Source organism: Sebastes umbrosus, chromosome 4 (assembly GCF_015220745.1).
Source record: "Sebastes umbrosus isolate fSebUmb1 chromosome 4, fSebUmb1.pri, whole genome shotgun sequence".
NCBI lineage: Eukaryota > Metazoa > Chordata > Actinopteri > Perciformes > Sebastidae > Sebastes > Sebastes umbrosus.
Genome location: NC_051272.1, coordinates 27023649 through 27044694, shown reverse-complemented (window position 1 = coordinate 27044694; position 21046 = coordinate 27023649). Strand labels below are relative to the sequence as shown.

General features: G+C 39.3%; 1 protein-coding gene across 5 annotated transcripts; it reads left to right on the top strand.

The window, feature by feature from the left end:
• The first annotated feature begins 1297 nt into the window (after nucleotides 1-1297).
• Nucleotides 1298-17901, top strand: c4h16orf70 (chromosome 4 C16orf70 homolog). Of its 5 annotated transcripts, none has more exons than XM_037766617.1 (16): nucleotides 1299-2495; nucleotides 2684-2766; nucleotides 3525-3608; nucleotides 4343-4386; nucleotides 4759-4838; nucleotides 4948-5042; nucleotides 6915-7012; nucleotides 7772-7884; nucleotides 8399-8532; nucleotides 10349-10432; nucleotides 12348-12430; nucleotides 13215-13258; nucleotides 13399-13445; nucleotides 14078-14136; nucleotides 14358-14430; nucleotides 16674-17901. In XM_037766617.1, exons 1-16 carry the CDS (start codon nucleotides 2432-2434, stop codon nucleotides 16767-16769), a joined length of 1281 nt encoding a protein of 426 aa, XP_037622545.1. In that variant the 5' UTR covers nucleotides 1299-2431; the 3' UTR covers nucleotides 16770-17901. The 5 variants fall into 5 exon arrangements, with proteins under 5 accessions (XP_037622548.1, XP_037622545.1, XP_037622547.1 ...); XM_037766616.1 differs by having other exon boundaries at nucleotides 1301-2495; nucleotides 13396-13445; XM_037766618.1 differs by having other exon boundaries at nucleotides 1302-2495; nucleotides 6948-7012; nucleotides 13396-13445.
• Nucleotides 17902-21046: the final 3145 nt, after the last annotated feature.

Genomic DNA, 21046 nt, shown 5'->3' with positions numbered 1-21046 from the left:
ATCACTGTCATTAAAGACCACGCAGCTCCGACTACACGGTTGGTCAGGACTGTGTGGTGTGGTGACTGCAGTGCTTGATTGACATCTATGTCTCTTTCCAATTTGTTTTGTTTCTCCCGTTAGAGTGGAACAACTTACACTTTTATAATTCTTGTTGAGTTAAGTGATATCACAATATTCCCAGCGTTAGTGGTGGAAAGTAAGGTACTTGTACTTTACTTGAGTATTTTTATTTTCTGCTACTTTATACTTCTACATCTCAGATGCAAATAGTGTTTTTTTTTACTGCACTATATTTAGTTACTCTGCAGATTCAGATGAACAATACAAGATATAATCAATTCATAATGGTATTATTACATCAACAACACATTATTGGTCCCCAGGGGGAAATTCAACTTTTCATATACTATATACAGTATATAATGGAAGCCAACACAAAGCCCTCCTCAGTGAGAAGGAGGAAGGTAGCTTCTGACGAGACGAGCTAAAAGCTAAAAAGTTACTTTACAAAGGAGAGAGGTCACTTGTGGTCAAAAGTTGCTTAGCTCTAGGGATCTCCAAATTTGCTAATTCAGAAATACACAATATAGAAATACTGTAAAATAGTCAGTTTTAATTGACTTATCTCTTTTAATGTGGCTATAGTCTTACTGACAAAATAATAGACTTAGCAATACTTAAGGTCGAAGATGCTATTAAATATAATTTTAAACACAGAACACTAACATAGTGTACATTAATGTATTTGAAAAAACAAAAACAACAAAAACAGTAGCTGATAAGCCTTGACCTCAAAGAAGCTAGATAGATACCTGTCAAAGGATCTGTTTGTTTATATGTTTGTTTGTTTGTTTGTTTGTTTTGTTTTTGATGTTGATTTTTGTTTTTTGTTGTTTTCCCACCTAAACTTTATTTAAATTTCATATAGAAAACAATGACAGCATTTCAGAAAAGGATAAAATCATAAAACATCTATTCAAATATATTGTATAGGAGCATTGTAAAATACAAAACATAGTTGAATAGATATAATTTAGGCTTAATATAGCCTATATGAGAATTTTACATAAAAATAAAATTAGATAAAATAAAATAAAATAAAATTAGATAAAATAAAATAAAATTAAATAAAATTAAATTAAATTAAATTAAATTAAATTAAATTAAATTAAATTAAATAATTGGGGGTTCTTTTAATACAAGCCTTATTACAACAATAACGTTGAAAGAGTTTTGTTCTTTCTTGCTTTACATTAATTTCAGCTGACCACAGACGTCATCACGTCAACAGGAGAACGTTGCGTCGAACACAGGAAGTAGAATTATCAGCTGATCCTGCTGGCTGTTGTTGATGCCTGAAGTTGCTGTTGTTTGGACACTGTGTTGCTCTCATCTGCTGCTGACATTGAAGACACATTAAATCTGAACAAGGGGACACGGCGGGCACTTACCGGCTGACAGAGTTTATGAGTTACCAGGGAGAGGACTTTAAATGATCGCCATAGCAACAGAAGAGAAGAGAAGAAGAGCTAGTTAGCAGCCTGAGAGGAACCAGAGAGGCAGCGACGGGCTTTCTTTGTTTATGTCGTGACAGGCTGAACCACGATATTCATTTCCTTTGTCTTCAATTTAGATTTTTTTGTTCGTTATTTATATTTGTACTTTATTAGCATCACGCAGAGGGCAGCTAGCTGGTGAGCTAACGTTAGCCTCAGCGCATAGAAACAGTGTTGTTGTCAGGCTTTGATGCTTTCATAACCAGAGACAGACACACAGATAACAGTGGGACAGTCGGGTTTGGAGACATTGTTTTTCGTGCCTCTATTTGTTAGGTGTTTGTCACTGAATCAAGTCTGTTGGAGACACTTAGACAGCCCTGTATTACAGAACAAGCTGATGTTACATTGAAGCCTGTTGGAGACGTGTTGTGGCTGTTATCTGTCTGTCTGCTCCTGACGTCCAGTCCAGTGAATTAGGTCTTTTCTTTATCTGTATCGATTTTAAACCACACAAACACAAAGTGATAGGTTAACGAACAGCTGGCCTTGTACGTTTTTAGGTTGGCTGGCAGGTTGCGTAATTTGTTTGTGCCAGCTGTCGGGCTTTGCTGGATAATTTGTTAAACTGTTATTTAAAACTTATGTATCTCTGTGAGCCTTAGCTCGTGGCTCTGTGGATGTCATTTTGAATATTTAATTATTTTCTCATCACATATGACGTGAGAAAGTGGCCAGCTTTTACTGTGACCCATACATAGATTGAGTAGGTGTTTGATGCTCACACAGAAAAAGTAAGCAGATAGAGTTATGAATTAAAGTAGCCAGCTGAAACTATTGTGAGACTGTGCTGTGATCGGGGAAAAGAAAGGGTCCCTCGGAGGGTCCCATTGTGTGTTGAGGTGAGGTGAGCTGACCCCCACTACTTGCCAATGCTGGATCTGGAGGTGGTGCCTGAGAGATCACTAGGAAATGAGCAATGGGAATTCGCCTTAGGTGAGTTTTACAACTTTTTCAAGTTATAAGAACAAAACACAGACACGCTATCCATTCATATTTGAAGCCACGTTTAAAATTATTTTTCTTGCATGCTCATGTTATTGTTAACTATCGATGGCTCCATAAGAAAAACTGTTGCTTCTCTTTATTTGTGTGTGTGTGTGTTTGCATGTCTGTGTTTTCAGGGATGCCATTGGCCCAGGCCATCTCTATTCTGCAGAAACACTGCCGCATCATCAAAAATGTCCAGGTGCTATACAGTGAACAGGTGAAATGGCCAAATGTCTGTCGTTATTGCTCTTTCTCTCACTCCCACACTCAAAAATATTAATCAGCTTGTTTAAGAATCCTCTTTTAGGCAACAGTACACTTTCTTTCAGACTTGTTGCAGCAGTAATTTCAGTAGTTTTACAACCCCACATAGTTGTATTTTTACAACATTGTTTACAACCAAATTTCTGAATTTGGTCAAATATCTGTAGATATATTGGTATTGCCGTGCATCTAGGCTGATAAGTTACAAGAAATGCCAAACATCTGTTTGAGGTAATTCAGAAATATAGTGTTGCTATTACATAGTGTGTCCACCAGATAGAACTGAAAGGTTTTTGTTACATGTTAATGGAAAAAATTAATATAGGCAGATATATCATTTTCATTTAAAAACAAAAAACCATCAGCCTCAAAGATCCAATAGCAGTCAGGCTATATTTCAATATTTTCCCCAGGTTCAATAGCTATATCTAAAACCAGTGAGGGAGGTTGTTTTATGTTATGTTAACACCATGAATCTTGGATTCAAGATTCATTCAAGAGGAAATGGAGGCAGTTCATGTTAACATGAATGACCCCAAATATGAAACCCATACATTCATTCATATGAAACAGTAAATTTTTTGTCTCGTTTAAAATCTTGGTGCGTGCCTTGTTTCCCTTAAGTTAAGTTGAAAAACAGCTGAATTGTTTGCCTGTCGTATCTGTTCATGAGGGCCTCTCTGTTAATTAGTTTGTTTATCTCTCCTCCAGACGCCACTCAGCCATGACCTCATACTGAACTTGACTCAGGATGGGATTAAACTGCTGTTTGATGCCACAAATCAGAGACTCAAGGTGAAAATTGTTGATTTTAGGGGACTTAAAGGTGCTAAACTCCAAATTCAGAGCATATCTATGAGTGAGGGATTGCCTCGATACAGCTCTCAGCGGCTGAGCCGGTGGCTATCAGCTAACAGTGCACACAATGTGCTGACAGCGCTAACAGTGATAACGTGGGGGGAACCGGAGGGTCGGCGCTATGCTTTAGGTTAGGGCAGCATTATCAGTGGTAACTGCCATATGACAACAGTGGGGCACACACACTGGGAATTACATGCATACGTGGCCGGCCCGGCTATGTAAATAAAGCACTGAGAAGCTCGGATTACAGCACACACAGAGGGAGAGCGACTTCTTTCTCTGCTCAGGTAGACATTACTCCACAATATCTTTACATAGCAAATAATTGTTTGCTGCTAAATGAATGCTCTGAATTTCGAATATAGCACCTTTAAAGAGACTGCCTCTCAATAAGCTCAGGCTGTGGATACAACATGTATTTATTAGTTAATATTAGACAAGAATTTTAACAGTAATTGAATTAAACTTAAAGTTGTACTCCAGATGTTAAGGATAGAGGGCTGTGGTATTTCTCCACAGTTATTTAGCAGCAGCAGTTGCAAACTTTCCCCCATTTCTAGATAGCTGGCAAATATATTAGACTCCTCTGACCTTGTCATTGACATTTAACTAACCATTTTGTTTTGTAGCCAATGAACCCTAACCTTTTTGTTCTTTTTGGGTGACAGGTGATTGAAGTGTATGACCTGAGCAAAGTCAAGTTGAAATACTGGTGAGTAAATAAGCATTTAGAAACTTGTTGAATAACAACAGCAAGAATAAAAACATCTTAGACTCTCAGCTGTTATTGTTATATGGCCTTTATCTACCGGCATGGATCTATATAATGGTCATTGCCTGTATACACTGTCCATTTTATGTTGCCACAGAGATCGTTTTCAACTACAAGTCATAGCTCCTCTTAGATGTACAGCTACGTAGTGAAAAACGCCACAGTAATGGAGCCTGCCTGCATTAATGTGTGTTTTGATTGTCTTTCAGTGGACTCTGTTTCACTGTTCTGGCAATAGCTCCTCCTCAGCTAATGCAGCACATCCTATATGAATGTTAATAGATGCCGGCTGTGTGTGTGTTTGTGTTTCAGTGGAGTCCATTTCAACTCTCAGGCCATTGCCCCCACAATAGAGCAAATAGACCAGTCATTTGGAGCTACGCACCCTGGAGGTACTTTACAAAGCATAAACACATTAAGGATGTCTCACGAATGAACCTACATTGTGATCTCATGTATCTCTTTTATGAAATCGTTTCATCTTCATTCCTCTTTGTCCAGTTTACAATGCTGCAGAGCAGTTGTTCCATCTCAACTTTCGTGGCCTGTCCTTCTCCTTCCAACTGGATTCATGGAATGAAGCTCCAAAATACGAGGTGAGAATCAATTTGCTTGTCAGCCAGTTAAAGAGGTCGTTTCTTCACAGTCGTGTGATTGAAGTGATTGATTTTCATATGGAAAAGTCTGAGTTCTCGCCCTGTGTTTGCCTTGAGGATGTCCCTGAATCCCTGTCAGCTTGATGTTGTTATAGTAAATAATGTGGGACTGAATGAAGACACAAAATGCATGTTGAGAATGTGATTGTCTTGCTTCTTTTTTTCTTGGATGCCAGTGATCTAAACTGCTTAGAAATTTGATCCTCATCACACCCAAGGATGCAAAACCTTGCTATGACAGATCTTGAAATGTACGAATTCCAGTGTTACACTGTTGAGATGTGAAAGAGTCATTGCAGTGTTATGTAAGCAGTACAGATTTGACTGCAGTAGGGAGTTTAGGGACTTGGGTTAGCTCAGGCAACATGAGTTCATAATTAAATTCTCCAAGACAATGCTGACACCCAGCAGTTTACAATTCAGATTATCTAGAGAATATGACATAGTCCAGTTTTTACACATAATCTGCAAACTGCATGCTTATACATGCACAAAGTGTTAGGTTTTGGCCTTTGTGTTATTGTTTTTGGATTAAAGCTTGTATTAGTCAGATTACTGTCTGTACTGTATAGCTGTGGAAGTCTGGGATGACGCATGTCATGAACCAGCTGTTCTGCCGTCTGCTCCATTCTGCAGCTTGCTACTGTGAAAGCACACATCGCATATTGATGTTTTTACTGCTTCCTCAGCTGACCTCTCATTCCATCTACAAGTTTTTTGCAGCTTATCGCATCTTTTTTGTTTTAGCCATTCTGCTGCTCCAACGTATCTTGTGATATCATAGTAACTGCATTGATTATTTCTTAAACCGTCCAATCCGCCCAAAGCTGCATGCTGAGTTGGTTTAATGGTTTTGTTTGATTTCAACATCTTGTGCTTGCTTGTCAACTGTAGTTGTGTGCAGGTACAAACATCGTAGACTCAGCTTCTAGTTTGAGTTAGAATATTTGCATTTCTTTGTCTAAAGCTCAACACTCAGCTGTAGTTTGTTTCCAGTTTGTGTTATGAAGGTCTAAGATGTCAGTTGAATGCATCTGAGATCCCATGTGATTGTCTTTTAGATAAAACTGATACAGTGTACTGAGAATATAATAAAAACACAGAAGGCTTTATATTGCATTATGCTCGAAACATATCCCAACCTCTTTGTCTTTCCCGCATTTGTTTGGACGATACCCCATAACGACAATGGGAAAATTCACGCAAGCTTCTTAAATTGTTCATTTAATTCAATTAATTTAATCTCTTGAATAGTGGTTGCTGTATGTTGCTTTTTTTAAAGAATACTTTTAACTTTCCATTGACCTCAGGGCAAATAAGCATCGTAATACTAAAGATAACTTTTTTTTTTTTTTAAATCTTTAAAACCTGCAAGCGATTGCTTTAATTCAATATCAGAATGACTCATCTGCAGCCATTTTGCATCTCTGTTGCTTGTAGGTGATGAATGTAACTTGGAAATACACAAAGAAGCATAGAAATGAAGTAACCTTCTGCTGAGTCACATTGCATTTTGCTAGGATACAGGACCTCGCTCAGATTAAAAGTTGCTACCTGACAGAGATCCAAATTGGATTAAAATGTAGTGTCACCAATCATGGAAACATTGTGTTTGAGTTTTTACCTCTGTGAGTATTTAGGTCAGTCAGTGTGTTATGAGACATCATCATAAAAATGATTATATTCTTTTGTACTTGGCTACTACAACTTTGTAAAATGTATTTCTGTAAAACATCTATTTGTTGTTAATATGCACACACAAACACAGTATATACCAGTCCCGTACTACTCCCAGTTGTTTTGCTTTGGCAGCCTAACTTTGCCATGGGTTTGGCCTCCCTGCAGATTCCACATGGGGCCATGGTCAAGAGGATGCACATCTACACTGGCAACAACCTGCAAGAAACGAGGTAACGTACAAACAGATGCAGCTACACAAACTAGGCCTCACTTGGAGAGGATATATCTTTACCAAAGGGTGCACAATGCTCAAAGTTTATTACTCTAATGATAGACACTCTTTGGAGGAGTGTACATTTGATTGGATTGTTAGCCACACAACCAAGGCCAGTGGAATTTGTTTTCGATACAGTAGCCTACATAAATCCAAGTGCATAAATGGACAGCAGCAGTTAATCATGTAATAATGCTTGTCAGTGGTGAGTGAAGAGGGATGAGTTCAGTGTCCTGATGGCTAATGGAAAAAAAGCTGTTTGTGAAGTGTGTAGTTCTAGTCTAGTTTAACTTCCATCTGAATCTGTATCAAACTACTCAGTGAAAATACAGCAAACATTTCCAAAACTAACTGAGATCTGTTAGCCAAAAACTGAACTTAGTTGGCCGCATTGGAGCAAACTAGGCCTACAAAACAGGTATTTTGTGAAAGAAGCAGATGATCATTGATTAATGACTATTAGTGTGATAGGCCTGGAACAATGTGAAAGTCTAAGCTTTTATGATTATTGTGAATATTGGTCGGTAAGCAGAATTTGAATCATAATTCTCCCATGTGGCAAAAGGAAACCACACCACATGAGATTCTTGTTTCACATATTAACATGACGTGGAGTTTCCACAGTTTAACATGTGACAAACTGAACAAATGTGTGGAGAACAACAACAAAAAAAAACACATAAGAATACACGCACACTGTACTCTCTGTCCTCAGAGCTCCAGCGATGCCGTTGGCTTGTTTCCTTGGTAACATCTTTGCAGAGTGCGTGGATGTCCTGAGAGATCTGGCAGGGCCTCTGGGGCTCAAACTCCGCCTTCTTACTGCAGGTAACATATGTCTCTGTGTACTACTCGAGGACTGCGAACTAAGATTTATGATTATAATCAACGTGTGTCCAAAGTGTTTCCTTCGCATATCCTCATATCTACATTTTTGATTCACAGGATGTTTTCTTTTTCTCTTGCCTCCAGACTTTACTTGATAATCTGTCACACTGCTACAAAGTTGGAGCTAAATAAAAAATCCATCCCAAATGTTTTTTTGAACATTTTGTTTGTTAAAATATTGTCCGTATTGATCACGCTAAATATGTCTGTCTCCACTGCAGCAGAAGCTCAAGCTATTTAACTGTTTTTAAAATGATGTAACCCTAACATGGACAAACAGATTTAGCTGCAGGTACCTGGCTGGATAAATCTAGCTGTGCAGTAAACATAAAACATGTTTTTGTCCAACAGTCCACACCAAGGGAGACAATCATTGTCACTGAAATGCTTCTATCCATTTATCTAGCGATTTAATTGAATTCCTTTCCTGTTCTATCGCAATGTGTGAGTGCAGGCTGTGGTCCAGGTGTGATGGCTGATTCTAAAGTGAGGTCCCTAGAACGGTGCATCTACTTTGGAGATTCATGTCAGGATGTACTGGGTGCTCTGGGCTCGCCACATAAAGTCTTCTATAAGTCTGAGGACAAGGTAGGAAAACTCTGCTCCTTTCAGTGTTTATGTGTTGTTGTTGAATTTTTGATGACACCGATAGTTTTACAAATGACTTAACCCTTGTGCGTCCCTTTCAAAAACAGGCTCCTTTCACAGCAGCTATTTTGACATGTCATAGCAGGGTAAACACAGATGTAATTGATAAAATAAATTATGGTCCCATTTTATTTAGTGTGTCACAGCCATTCCAGTCACCCAGCATGCACAATACCAGCGGTCTGTACTACGAAGTGGGATTTGGGGTCAGCGAGGTCACTTCAGGTTTAACTCTGGGTTTTCAGTTCTGTGACGGTGGTTCACTTCTTACCAGGGTAGATCACCATGGTACACCTGAACACCTCCAGAGCAGGTTATGTTCCAGATAAGAGATCCAACTTGTATAAAAGCCTACTGACCAACCAAAGCTCTGTGTGCAGATCATAAGATAATATTACACAGAGACAAAGAAGTTACAGTCATGATCCAGGCTAAAAGCAACTCACTTTAAACTGCCAAGTGCAGAAGGGACAGCTGTGCTGTGGGTGCTTACCGCTTTGAATTATGTTTTTATATTTATTTTTTTATTTGCTCCCAAGTTCCTTTTCACACTGCCGGAGTCGGGGACGCAACTGAAAGAAGGCTGAAATAGTCATGCACGCCACAATTATACCATATGCATAATGAAGTGTAATTTATTCATTCATTCTATTCTGAGAGCTTTTTTATAATATCACTGCCCCATCTAGAAGACTATATCTGACTTTTGAGTATTCCGTTAAATTATGTCTGTTCATTTACGCATTCACACATTGACAATTTTTCTTTTTCTTTTGCCTGCTGTCCTTCCTGCATTTGGCAGCTTCAACTGTGTTGCTTTTAGTCTGGATTATGTGTTTAACTTCTTCATATTTGTCTAATATAATAGTTTACTTTTTGTTTGTAAAATGTGCGACTCTGCTGACGGTAGACTTGTCCCTGTTTGTGATTGGTCACATGCTGCAAACACCGTCCTTTCATGTGAACGCGCTAATAGCCAGATTGAGAAACCCTGGGTTGATTTACCGAGTTGATAACCACCTTCGTAGCAGCGCTTAGCGGGATAGTGTTTGTTAGGGTCAGTTAAGCCAGATAACGAGAAGATACCCTGGTTATGTTGAACTCGCTTCGTAGTACAGGCCTCTGGGTCCTGGCCCCCCTAAATGGAACATGGCCATAATTCATGTTATTAATTACACCTGTATTTATCCTGCAATGACATGTCAAAATGGCTGTTGTGTAAAGGGTCTATTATATATTACTATTATTTTCCACTTTCACTGAAATTTCAGTACTGATCATCACTACCAAATATTCATTCAGAATTCAGAATATTTACCCTTTAATGTCGATGATTAGCACCAACAATGATTTTGATGCGTTGCATCAAACACTACAGTGCTCCATAATACAGCAACAATAACCAGAGTGGAAACCAGGAAAATAGTGCATTCGCCCCATAAAACGAGCATTAAAAAATGGCACAATCTGGTGGAAAATAGAAAAAACTACAATTTTGAAGCCAGGGCTCCAGATTAACATTCTAATATAATAGAATGCATGATTTTATGCTGTAATGTCTGTGGGATCATTAATTATGATTTTAATGAGTTTCAATGGGGACATTTTTGTCCTTAAGGGTCTGAAACATGACTTCAAATAAATGAAAATGTTTCTCTGTATCTGCTGAACTTGAAAATAGTCAGCTGTAGCATTAACAGTGAAGATATATTTCGGCATTTATCTTCTGTATCACTTTCGTTCTTGTTTATTTTAGATGAAGATCCACTCTCCGTCACCTCACAAGCAGGTTCCTTCGAAATGTAACGACTACTTCTTCAACTACTTCACCCTCGGAGTGGTACGTAAACTTGGCCTAGGGTAGTTTGTATACTTTAGTGATTGTGTTTTTTATGTAATTGTACTCATGCAGTTATTATTGAGAGACTTCATTCACTTTAAGTAAAGTTGAGTCATAGTTTGTTTTGAAGCCACAGACCATAGATGTTTGATGTACTTTAGAATTACAGTTACAATGTTGGGCACTCAGCTTGTTCATGGTAATGTACTTTTTGGAAAGAAATGATGACAAGGTTGCAGTGAAGCATAGTATGTTACTGCTGATGAAGGTGACCAGCCCAAGTTCCGGCTATTGGAGGTGGCAAGTACATGCCAGTTACATGACATGGGAGAGATAGTTCGGGTGTTTTGAACTGGGGTTGTATGAGGTACTTACAGTATCCATAGTCAGAGTATTACCTACAGTAGATGACCATCGGCACGCCCTCCTGTCAGTTTGACTCCTGTCAGTCAAACAGACAGGAGTACTCAGCATGGGAGCAAAGCAATGTACTGCTGTGGATGGGGTTGGCAGCAAAACTTATTTTAGCCACCTAAAAGAAAGCCCCCCTAAAAAAATTAATATCAGTTTGAGTGTACGCTATATTTAAAATATTTTCACCGCTTTACCTTGCCATCTGAAGCCATTACATCCATCTATGTTCTCCTAAAAGCCACAAGCCTACATTGGCAAAAAAAAAATATTGGCCTCGATCAGTTAGTTTGTTTTATTGTGTGACTTTGATGAATCTGAACTAACCCTTTTAAACACCAAAGTCACACAATAACACACACAAATTGTTCGAGGCAGCGGCAGACCAGCAACTCCCGTGTTCTGCGAGGTAAAATTAATGTTTTTGTCAGTGAAGGCTGGTGGCTTTGAAGAGAGCATAGATAACGGCTTCAGTTCCCCATCAGAAAGGGCTGTCAGCAAGCTGAAGCAGTGAAAATATTCTTAATATAGTGTACACTTAAACAGAAAATCATTTTTTAGGTGGGCCTTTCTTTTAGGTGGCTAAAATATATTTTGCTGATGGCAAATGGATGTTCCGTTTGAACTGGCAAGTCAGAATTTCTGAGTTCCTAATCAGAAATTTGAACTGGAACGCCCCCAGTAGTCGGATTTCATACTTGGAAAGTTCGACGGTCCTCACCAACCCCAACCTCAAAATTCAAACTGGCTGCTCTGTGCATCAACAGTAAAATAGCTATAGTAATATACTGTTTATGAACACTTCTGTCTTATTTGTGTCTCATTAATTCAGTCGAACACACAGTACTGTCCAACTATCTGTGGACGTGTTGCTATGGTGTTTGTACATGCAAAATACCGGCGTAATATGTTGTTAGCAACTGATATTGCTATCAATGGCTAACCTGGCTGGAGCAAACCCCATTAAGTTTTCCGACTTGTTGTACTGGAACGTGGTCAACTCGTGTGTGACGTCATTCCCAGCGCAATACACTGACTGACTATAGATAAGTACCTCATACATCTCCACTTCAAAATTCTATCCATCTCTTTAATGTCACATTTTTTGTTGATGGATAATACACTACTACGGTAATGGGAAATGTATATCAGCCAAAATGTGGACAGAATTGTGATTTTTATTTTTTTCTGTGTGAAATTCACAACTCTGATAGTGAAGTTTGTGAATGTGACAGTACGTGTACTTCAGCCAAAGTAGGGTTCATGGATATGTTTATTGCAGGACTGTTGGACTGCATTACAGCGTCCAGGAGTTTCTATTTTTCTGTTTAGTGTGAAATCTGTTTTCAGTCATATTGCACTAAAATATTCTGGCAGTTGGTATTCAGATCCTCTGAACAGAAAGCTTGAGCATCTGCTCAGTGGCCAGCTGGCAATACTGGCTGGTAATAATGAATGGGTGGCGCAAAAGCAATCTTAAAGATGTTGTTTTCTTATTTTTCAGGATATCCTGTTTGACTCTACAACTCACCTGGTTAAGAAGTTCGTCCTCCATACCAACTTCCCCGGACATTACAACTTCAATATGTAAATATCTTGCTGTCTAATTACTTAATTGTTCCTGCTGTATTTACCAAGTTAAATGCAGATAGAAACAAACCTTTTACCATATCATAAACAGACATAATCCATTCATTTGCCAAATACATACAATGTGAAATGTGCCATGTGGTGAGTGGGGAAAGATACTTTGAAATGTTGAGCCGACAACACGGGCTGTGTGCAAACTGAGGGTTTGAAGTGAACAACCAACTTATTAAAGACCTGTTTTACAAAGATTGAATGGAAATAGATGAATTAAAACTCCTCAATTAGCATGCTCAGTCAAGCTACATCCCACATGGTAACAGCTAGCTATCAAAGACTAACAGAAGGTGTTAAGAAGTTATAAACTGTGTGCTTTAGGCTACTGGTTATCTGAAATAAAAATACATATTCACTCCAGTAATATTATCAAAGCCTATATGAAAGCATGTAATCCTTTGGCTCAGACAGCGCAGTAGTGTTGCCAGTAGTGTGGGCTGCACATGGGACGGAAAAATGTACTGTACATGCAGAGGGTTGTAATTTTACTGAATTCCTATTTAATGGGATGCTGCCATAATATCTGCACATGTGATGGAAATTTACCGACCCTTTGAAACCCTAATACTGCATAATTTATATGTTATTATCTACAGTATATCCAGAGCTGGTATTATGTTATTAAGTTAAGCCTTATTTCTCTATTTGTACGTCTGACACTGTAGCATTTCTGCCCTTTGTTTGATTTTTCCATGCTTTTGATTATGTATTTTTTCTCTCATCACAGATATCATCGGTGTGACTTTAAGATTCCACTAGTCATTAAGAAGGGTGAGACACTTATCAGTCATGAATCTCTCAAAGAATGAACCCTGCGTGTCTCAGTCGGCATGAATTGTACGATGTTGATTTTTAATCGGCCTCTCATCTAATGCCGGTTTCTCTGTTTCTGTGTCCCTGAACTCTAGAAGGAGCTGATTCTCAGACGGAGGACTGCATCTTAACCACCTACAGCAAGGTTAGTTATAGAGCAAATTTATAGAGCTGTTATATTTTGGCAGACGTCAGTGCTTTGTTGTAAATTCACAAGGTGGCGCTATGATAGGGCTGTAATGATCGGACTTGGTCTCTTGGCCTGGTGTCTTTTTAAGTGAGTTCAGCTTTCTAATTTAGACTCCGTATCACCAGTTATTTTTCTCTGGCATCTCTAAAACCTGCTCTCTGTATCACGAGTGAACTCTTTATTTCATATCCATAAAAGTTGGATATTGTGACATCTGTTTTATGCTACTGATGTCACTTCAGACTAAGTCATGTAATGTAAAGTCTTGTGATAACACTTTTATTTGCTTGAAGAAAATTCTTATGGAAATGTTCGCTGGTGTTCGAAAACAGGAAACAACATTTGATCTTTACTTCAGCGATAATGTGATGATCTATAATCTCTGTCTCCTTTTCTACACACAGTGTTCTATCTGAATATATTATGCCATTGGAAACAGCTGTGCTATCACCTAGAAGCTAATAAATCCGCAGAATAATTGTTGTTCCCCTATTAAACCTTTTTATACAGGCCTTTGTGATACAAGGCAGTGGATAAACAAGTCTTTGTCTCTTGAATCGTCTGCTAACATTTGGTTCCTCTGTCAGTGGGATCAGATGCAGGAACTGCTCGGTCACCCGATGGAAAAACCTGTAGTGCTCCACAGGTACATACACATGCTCTTGAATCTACACAGACAGAATGGATCACATTGTTCTGTTAAATGTGTCCCACATACATTTTGAGATAATTTCTTAGCATATTTTAATGACGTTGTTGGTTTACAATTACAACATTCAAACTGCAAAATTTGTATAACTAAAATTTTTTGGACATTATCCAAAATGAGTGTCTTCTTGGAGATCATCAGATGTTTGTGTTTGACAGGTCCTCATCAGCCAATAACACCAACCCCTTCGGCTCTACCTTCTGCTTTGGACTGCAGAGGATGATCTTTGAGGTCAGAACACACATCTCTGTAGCTTTAGCTACCATTTGAGTGTGTACAGTATGTGTGAATCTATAGTTAAAGTGGCAATCCTTAAGATTTCAGTCCTGGTTGATTTGGCGACACCCTATTTACTGGTGGTAACAGCAAGTGTTGTTGCGGATGTTAGGAAGAAGACTTTAAACTAGTGATTGAGACCATAAACTCATGTTTACAATGTTTAATGTGAAGAAGCAGCAGTAGGAAATGTTCGGTTTGCATTAGCAGTAACTTAATACAGCATTTTTTTACGGGAATGTTGCCACAGACACCCAGATCATAATACTGCAAATATATAAATATTGAAATACTTTCATCAGCGGGCCATAGGTTCAATCACCATTGTGTTACCTCATTCGGCGATAGATAGCGACTGACTGACAGATATTTATTTAAAGGAACATTGTGAAGGATCTGGCGGTATCTAGCGGTCAGGTTAAGATTACAACCAACTGAAGCCTCTCCCGTGTGCCAAGCATTTAGGAGAACTGCGGTAATGCGAAAACGCGAATGGCCTTCTCTAGAGCCAGTTGTTGTGAGAGTAGCATAGGTCATTTGGGGCAGAGCCAGTGCTTGGATTGCGTGTGTACAAGGGAAGTGAGTGGTGAAGCAAGAGAGAGAGAGAGAGCGTCGGCGACGGAAGCGAGTAACGTTATCGACTGTGGCCCAAGCCATTCTTTGCTACTGTAGAAACATGGCGGTGCAACATGACGGACTCTGTGAACAGGATCCGCTCCCTATGTAGATATATATACGGCTCATTACTTTCAGGTGATTATACACAAATGAAAACATACTTATAAATATTATATTCCATTTCTGCCAATAGTTCCCCCTAATTGTTACACACTGTTCTTTTTAAATGACAATCTCCAAGATTGTCACTTTAACGTATACATACATTGTTTGTCTGAACGGCTCAAGAGATCTCTATAACCACTGTCTAAAGTTACAGCGATGCTGGTGTTTACTTTATTTTTTCATTTCCAGATTGTCAAAAATGTACCTTACATTAAATAGAAATTCTGCAATGGTATTACAACAGTAGTCAAACTCACAAGTCACAAGTGGACCAGAATCTGACCTTAGAGTTTTGTCCACAATCTTAATTTACATGTACAGTTTTACCTGAGGCGATTTGCATTAACATTGTGCAGAAGGTAAAAGAGACTGCATATTTTACCCCATAAATATTACTGACATACCAGATTCAGACAGGAGTATGTGATCCAAACCTAAGTCTGTCTAAGGTTTTGGCTGCTTGGCCTCAGTTTGCTTGAAACAGTCTTTTTGAAACAAAGCCATGAGAATGGACTTTGTGTTGGAACACAGTATTTCTGAATATTTCAACTCTATACCGTTGTATGTGATCCAGTCCATTCTAACTAGGGCTGTCAATCGATTAAAATATGTATTCAGGATTAATCACATGATTGTCCATGGTTAAATGTGATTAATCACACATTTATCTGTTCATAATGTACCTTAAAAGGAGATTTGTCTTATCAACATCAGAGGGGGCAAATATGCTTGCTTTATGTATGTTTATATTTATTATTGGAAATCAATTAACAACACAAAACAATGATAAATATTGTCCAGAAACCCTCACAGGTACTACATTTAGCATTAAAAAAAAAAACATGCTCAAATCATAACATGGCAAACTGCAGCCCAACAGGCAACAACCGCTGTCAGTGTGTCAGTGTGCTGACTTGACTATGACTTGTCGAAAAAAACTGCATGTGATTATCATAAAGTGGGCATGTCTGTAAAGGGGAGACTCGTGGGTACCCATAGAACCCATTTACATTCACATATCTTGAAGTCAGAGGTCAAGGGACCCCTCTGAAAATGGCCATGACAGTTTTTCCTCGTCAAAATTTAGCGTAAGTTTCATTCTAGTACTAGTAGTACTAGTATGCCTCTTTCATACACTAGTATGACATGGTTGGCACCAATGACTTCTTTCGGTTTTCTAGTTTCATATGATGCTAGTTTCTTCACTCTAGCTTTACTGAGCCCGGTACAACCCTCTGAAAGATTGACTAGCGACTGGGCCCGACAGCATTTAAAGAGGTTAATTTAAAAATTGCAAATTTAATTAATGCGTTAAAGAAATTAGTGGCGTTGAAACAAATTTGCGTAAACAGGTTATCGCGTTAACTTTGACAGCCCTAGTTCTAACACATACTTTCTGTATATCTCTTCCTCAGGTGATGCAGAATAACCACATAGCGTCAGTGACCCTCTACGGTGCTCCACGGACCGCTAGTCAAGCCCGACCTGAGTCCAGTAGTGGTTCCCACTGAACACCACTGAACAAATAACCAGAACCACATCCCATTCTGGCCTGTCCTGAATCTAGTTCCTCTGCTGACTGAACCTCTAACCCAGAACCAGATTCTTAACCAAGCAGACCTAACCCAGAACAGCAAAGTAATTCATACCCAGCTACTCATTGAAGAGAAACGCAACCAGAACCCAGAATAACCAAGTCACACCTGGCATGTATCAACTTTTTCCTGGTAGGTCCTAAGACTTAACTCTTCCAATCAGACACACCCGGTCGGCGCAGTCAACACAACCCAGACTATCCCAGGACCCAGGATCTAGTGACATGGTCGCAGTGCTGGACCACTGATACTTTGAAATGAAACTAATGAAATGGTTGTGTGGGAATATCACGGTGGTGCTGCAAACCGACATGGTGAAGAAATTTGTGCTCAAGGAGAGCTCAACTGTTTCATGTTCCCATCCAGTGACTGGATTTGCCCAGAACCACAGAAGAAGAGTTTGTCCAGACTATAGTTTGGATGGCATGGTTCCACCAGTCAGATGTAATGGCAGCCTGTATATGACAATAACCTCCATAACATTGTGGTGAGATGATCAGCATTTAATTATCATCTGCAACAAATCTCTATGAAAACTGCTGTGGCCAAAGAGTTGACACAAACTCTTGCTTGACCCGCTGAATAAACATCAACCTACCACACTGCCAGCCCAACCAGTACCGCCTGTCTTCCTGCCACAACTTCAGAACCAGGCCAGACTGGCTCAATCAAAACCCGGACACATTTAAAGAACCAAACCCACCCAGCCCAACCAAGAGCCATCAGAGCCAAACGCATCGGAAGCTAATGAGGACTGTAACCAGAAAAACATGAGAATCCAGATTCTGTCGAATAAGAGAAGAACCAAGCACACTCAGGTTTTGGAGAGACCAGAACACACCCACAACGGCCCGGGTGACCAGATGTGAAGCCTCTCAAAGCAAAACGATCCAAACATGGTCAACATTATCGCCTCCCTCTTCAACCTTCCCACTCACGAGTCCTCCAGATTTCAGTGGTGCCCACAAACACACACAGACACACACTCGAGCACACGGCAGTAAACACTCTATTAAACCCACCACAGCTGTCGTTATTTGCAACTCTGGACATTGGCTCGTCTGTCTCCTCACTTACACACACACACACACCAACACACACTCACATGAATGAGCATCTGCATGTGTTAGGCTGCTGTTTTTCTAAATTGACCTTTCAACAGACTTTTAATTCAAACACACGCACAGCATTTCGGTCCCTTCACTGCTACACTTGCGTGTCTTTCTAATACAGGAAGGCTGGTTTATCTTTTTAAAAGCAAACAACACAAACACGGAGACATGCAGGCATGACACGAGGATTTGCATGAACTTGGCAAATGCTTTTGAATGAGAGGAAACTTATTATAAGCACAAACTGGCAACCTGTTTTGTTTATTTGGTCCTGCATGTTGTAAGGGCATAGATTTTTTCTCTCTCTCTCTGACCTGCTTCACTCACTCACACCACGACCATTTTCATTGTGTTCCCTTTTTTACATTTGCACTAATACACACCTTTTTACTTGATTGGTTGATTGTGCCCTATCCTCAGAGATGGATTGAGGAGACATTTGGAGAGATAGTGGTGTATGTTTGTGTGTGTGTGTGTGTGTGTGTGTGTGTGTGTGTGTGTGCGTGTGTGTGTGTGTGTGTGTGTGTGTGTGTGTGTGTGTGTGTGTGTGTGTGTGTGTGTGTGTGTGTGTGTGTGTGTGTGTGTGTGTGTGTGTGTGTGTGTGTGTGTGTGTGTTTTTATCCATAAATCCAGTCAGAAGAGAGGTCCACCCATGGTGCATGGTGTATGCAGTCATATCCTCTGTATTACACTCTTCTCCTTCTTTCTTCATCTCTATATCTGATTGATGCATCGCAATTCATCCCTCAGCAATGTCTTTTCTTTCGTCATTGAATTGCCAAATGCTACAGCCAAAGATGTTTCAGGATGCTTTCATTTGAACTGCTGACATTATCACTGTAGTCTCTTTTGTCTACACCTGCCCTATGGAGAGAGTCATGTGTTGGCCGTCTCCCTTCTCTTGCGTGTTTTGTGTCAAACCTGCGCATCAAAGTCATTGCCCCCGGTAACGCCTCTAAATTCAGCTCCTGGTTTCTGTAACTGCTGACAGTAATTACACAAGACGTGAATAGCTGACGTGTGTATTTTGAAACCAATCAGCCTGTTTTTCATTAGGCTTTGGTTACAGCCAGAGACACGTTAACAATAGTAGAAGTCTCTTGTACAGTTGTTATTGTTGTCAGAGAGCTGTAATTTAAAGAGTTCCCGTCATTTCTCTGTTAATTCAGTACATTTGAACCCATTTAGGAAATGGGCAAGTCATTCCTTCATCATAACATTTGTTTCCCTCCCAATGTCTGAATTTAGGATCTTTCATCATAAGCATTTGAATAAAATGTGTATTAATTTTAATACACACATTCTCTTTTATTGTCCCTTGATACAAATGCCATTTGCTTTTTTATTTTTCACTATTGCTGAATTTATGATTGCTCGAATGTGTAAAGGCATCAGGGTTGAAGTCGGGGCCCGTATACATGACGAAATGTCGAAAGTGCTGACCGGAGAATTGAGAGCATAAAAGTTGGCTGCTTGTAGGTGATTTGCAGAATTACAGTATTTTTTTCAGAGCGGGTGAGATATTATTATTTGTTCCGCCAAGTTTGTCGTGAGATGTATCGAGCAACTTGAAGTGAGTTTGGACGTTCAAACTGGCTTCTCTGTGTTATTTTATTTTGTATTCATTACTAGGATCTTCTACATGTTCTGTAACAACGCCGACTGACTAAATTAATTGATTGATTGTTTGATTTCATCCCTCATTGAAACCAAATTGCATCAGGAATAGCCAACCAACTGTACTTTGCCTACATTTCTCATTCATTGTAATGGAAACTACGAATTAAGGGTAAACTTTTACAATTCACCAATAGTAGCCTTTACTTACAGTACCTTCCCTCTGAACAGATTTCCAGTGGTTTCTTACCGTACATATGACCATGAGAAGACATTAATTTCTGTGCTGTAGAAATCCAGTTAGTCAGGCTGTTCTGAGAATTACTTTCATGTATTTGGGCCCTGATTCTTGGGAGTTGATGTTGGTGTACAAATGCTGTAAATACTTGTGTGCTCGTATTCTGGCATCCTCTTATTTACATGATCTTAATGGCTTGCCTGGCACTGACACAACTGACTCAGGCTGAGTATCCTAATATTTCCTCCTTGAGATTAGGCTAAAAACTCAGGAGGGAGGCATCCGCTCACAACTGACTCATTAACAAGCACTGGAATTTTTTTTTGTTTTATTTAATTTCTTTTTATTCCAGACCACTCAGTATTGAAACTTTTTTCTTGTGCAATGTTAAGGCTGCAAGTACACAGAAGTGTCGGGTGCTAGTAGACAGCCCTGCTTCAGCTCTGCTTGAACTGCTATTGTTCACATTTGATCCACAGAAACATGATAAAATAAAAAAAGCTCTATTTACACAGGCAGGGAAAATGATAATCCTTCACATCTGGACTGGAGGACAGCTCTGGTTGAGATGTTTTGTTTAGTTTTTTTTGCAGAGTGAACCGAATCTTGATTTAGAGTCTAGCATTGGCATGTTGCTAGATTTTACGTGTACTTGTTTACACTAGAAAAAACGATCTTGTTGGCTGCAGCTTTCTCATAGCCAGACTCTCTTAAATGAGGTGATGTGGTTTCTGATGAATGTTTCACAATCTGGTTTCTTAAACTGGGATCCCAAAAGCAAGAGTAATGTTTCAAGATGAATTCCACCAAACAAATTTTCTCATTGAGCTCCCAGGTTTAAGATGTTTCAGAGCTGGCTGTCCAGCAATATCTGATGAACCTGGAAACATAAAGTTCCCTACTCCTGTTCTGGTTTATCCACATACATTTTGAATAGGGAAGCCGATGTCATATAATTGCCATGACAGCTATATTCCAACATTTTACTACAACTTGCTTTTCTGCGAGTAAATGTGAGAAAATCAAGAAAACACAAAACATTGTGCCTCATCTCCCACCGAGCCTGTCTTTGACTTACGTCTCTATCTCTCCTCTGTACAAAGGAATCTCGTTGTACATACAGTTTGAGAATGCATTTGAACTGCATCATTGTACAGTACGTGTGTGTGTGTGTGCGTGTCACTGAGCATTAGCAACAAGCTAACATGGTACTATGGCCGTCTGTC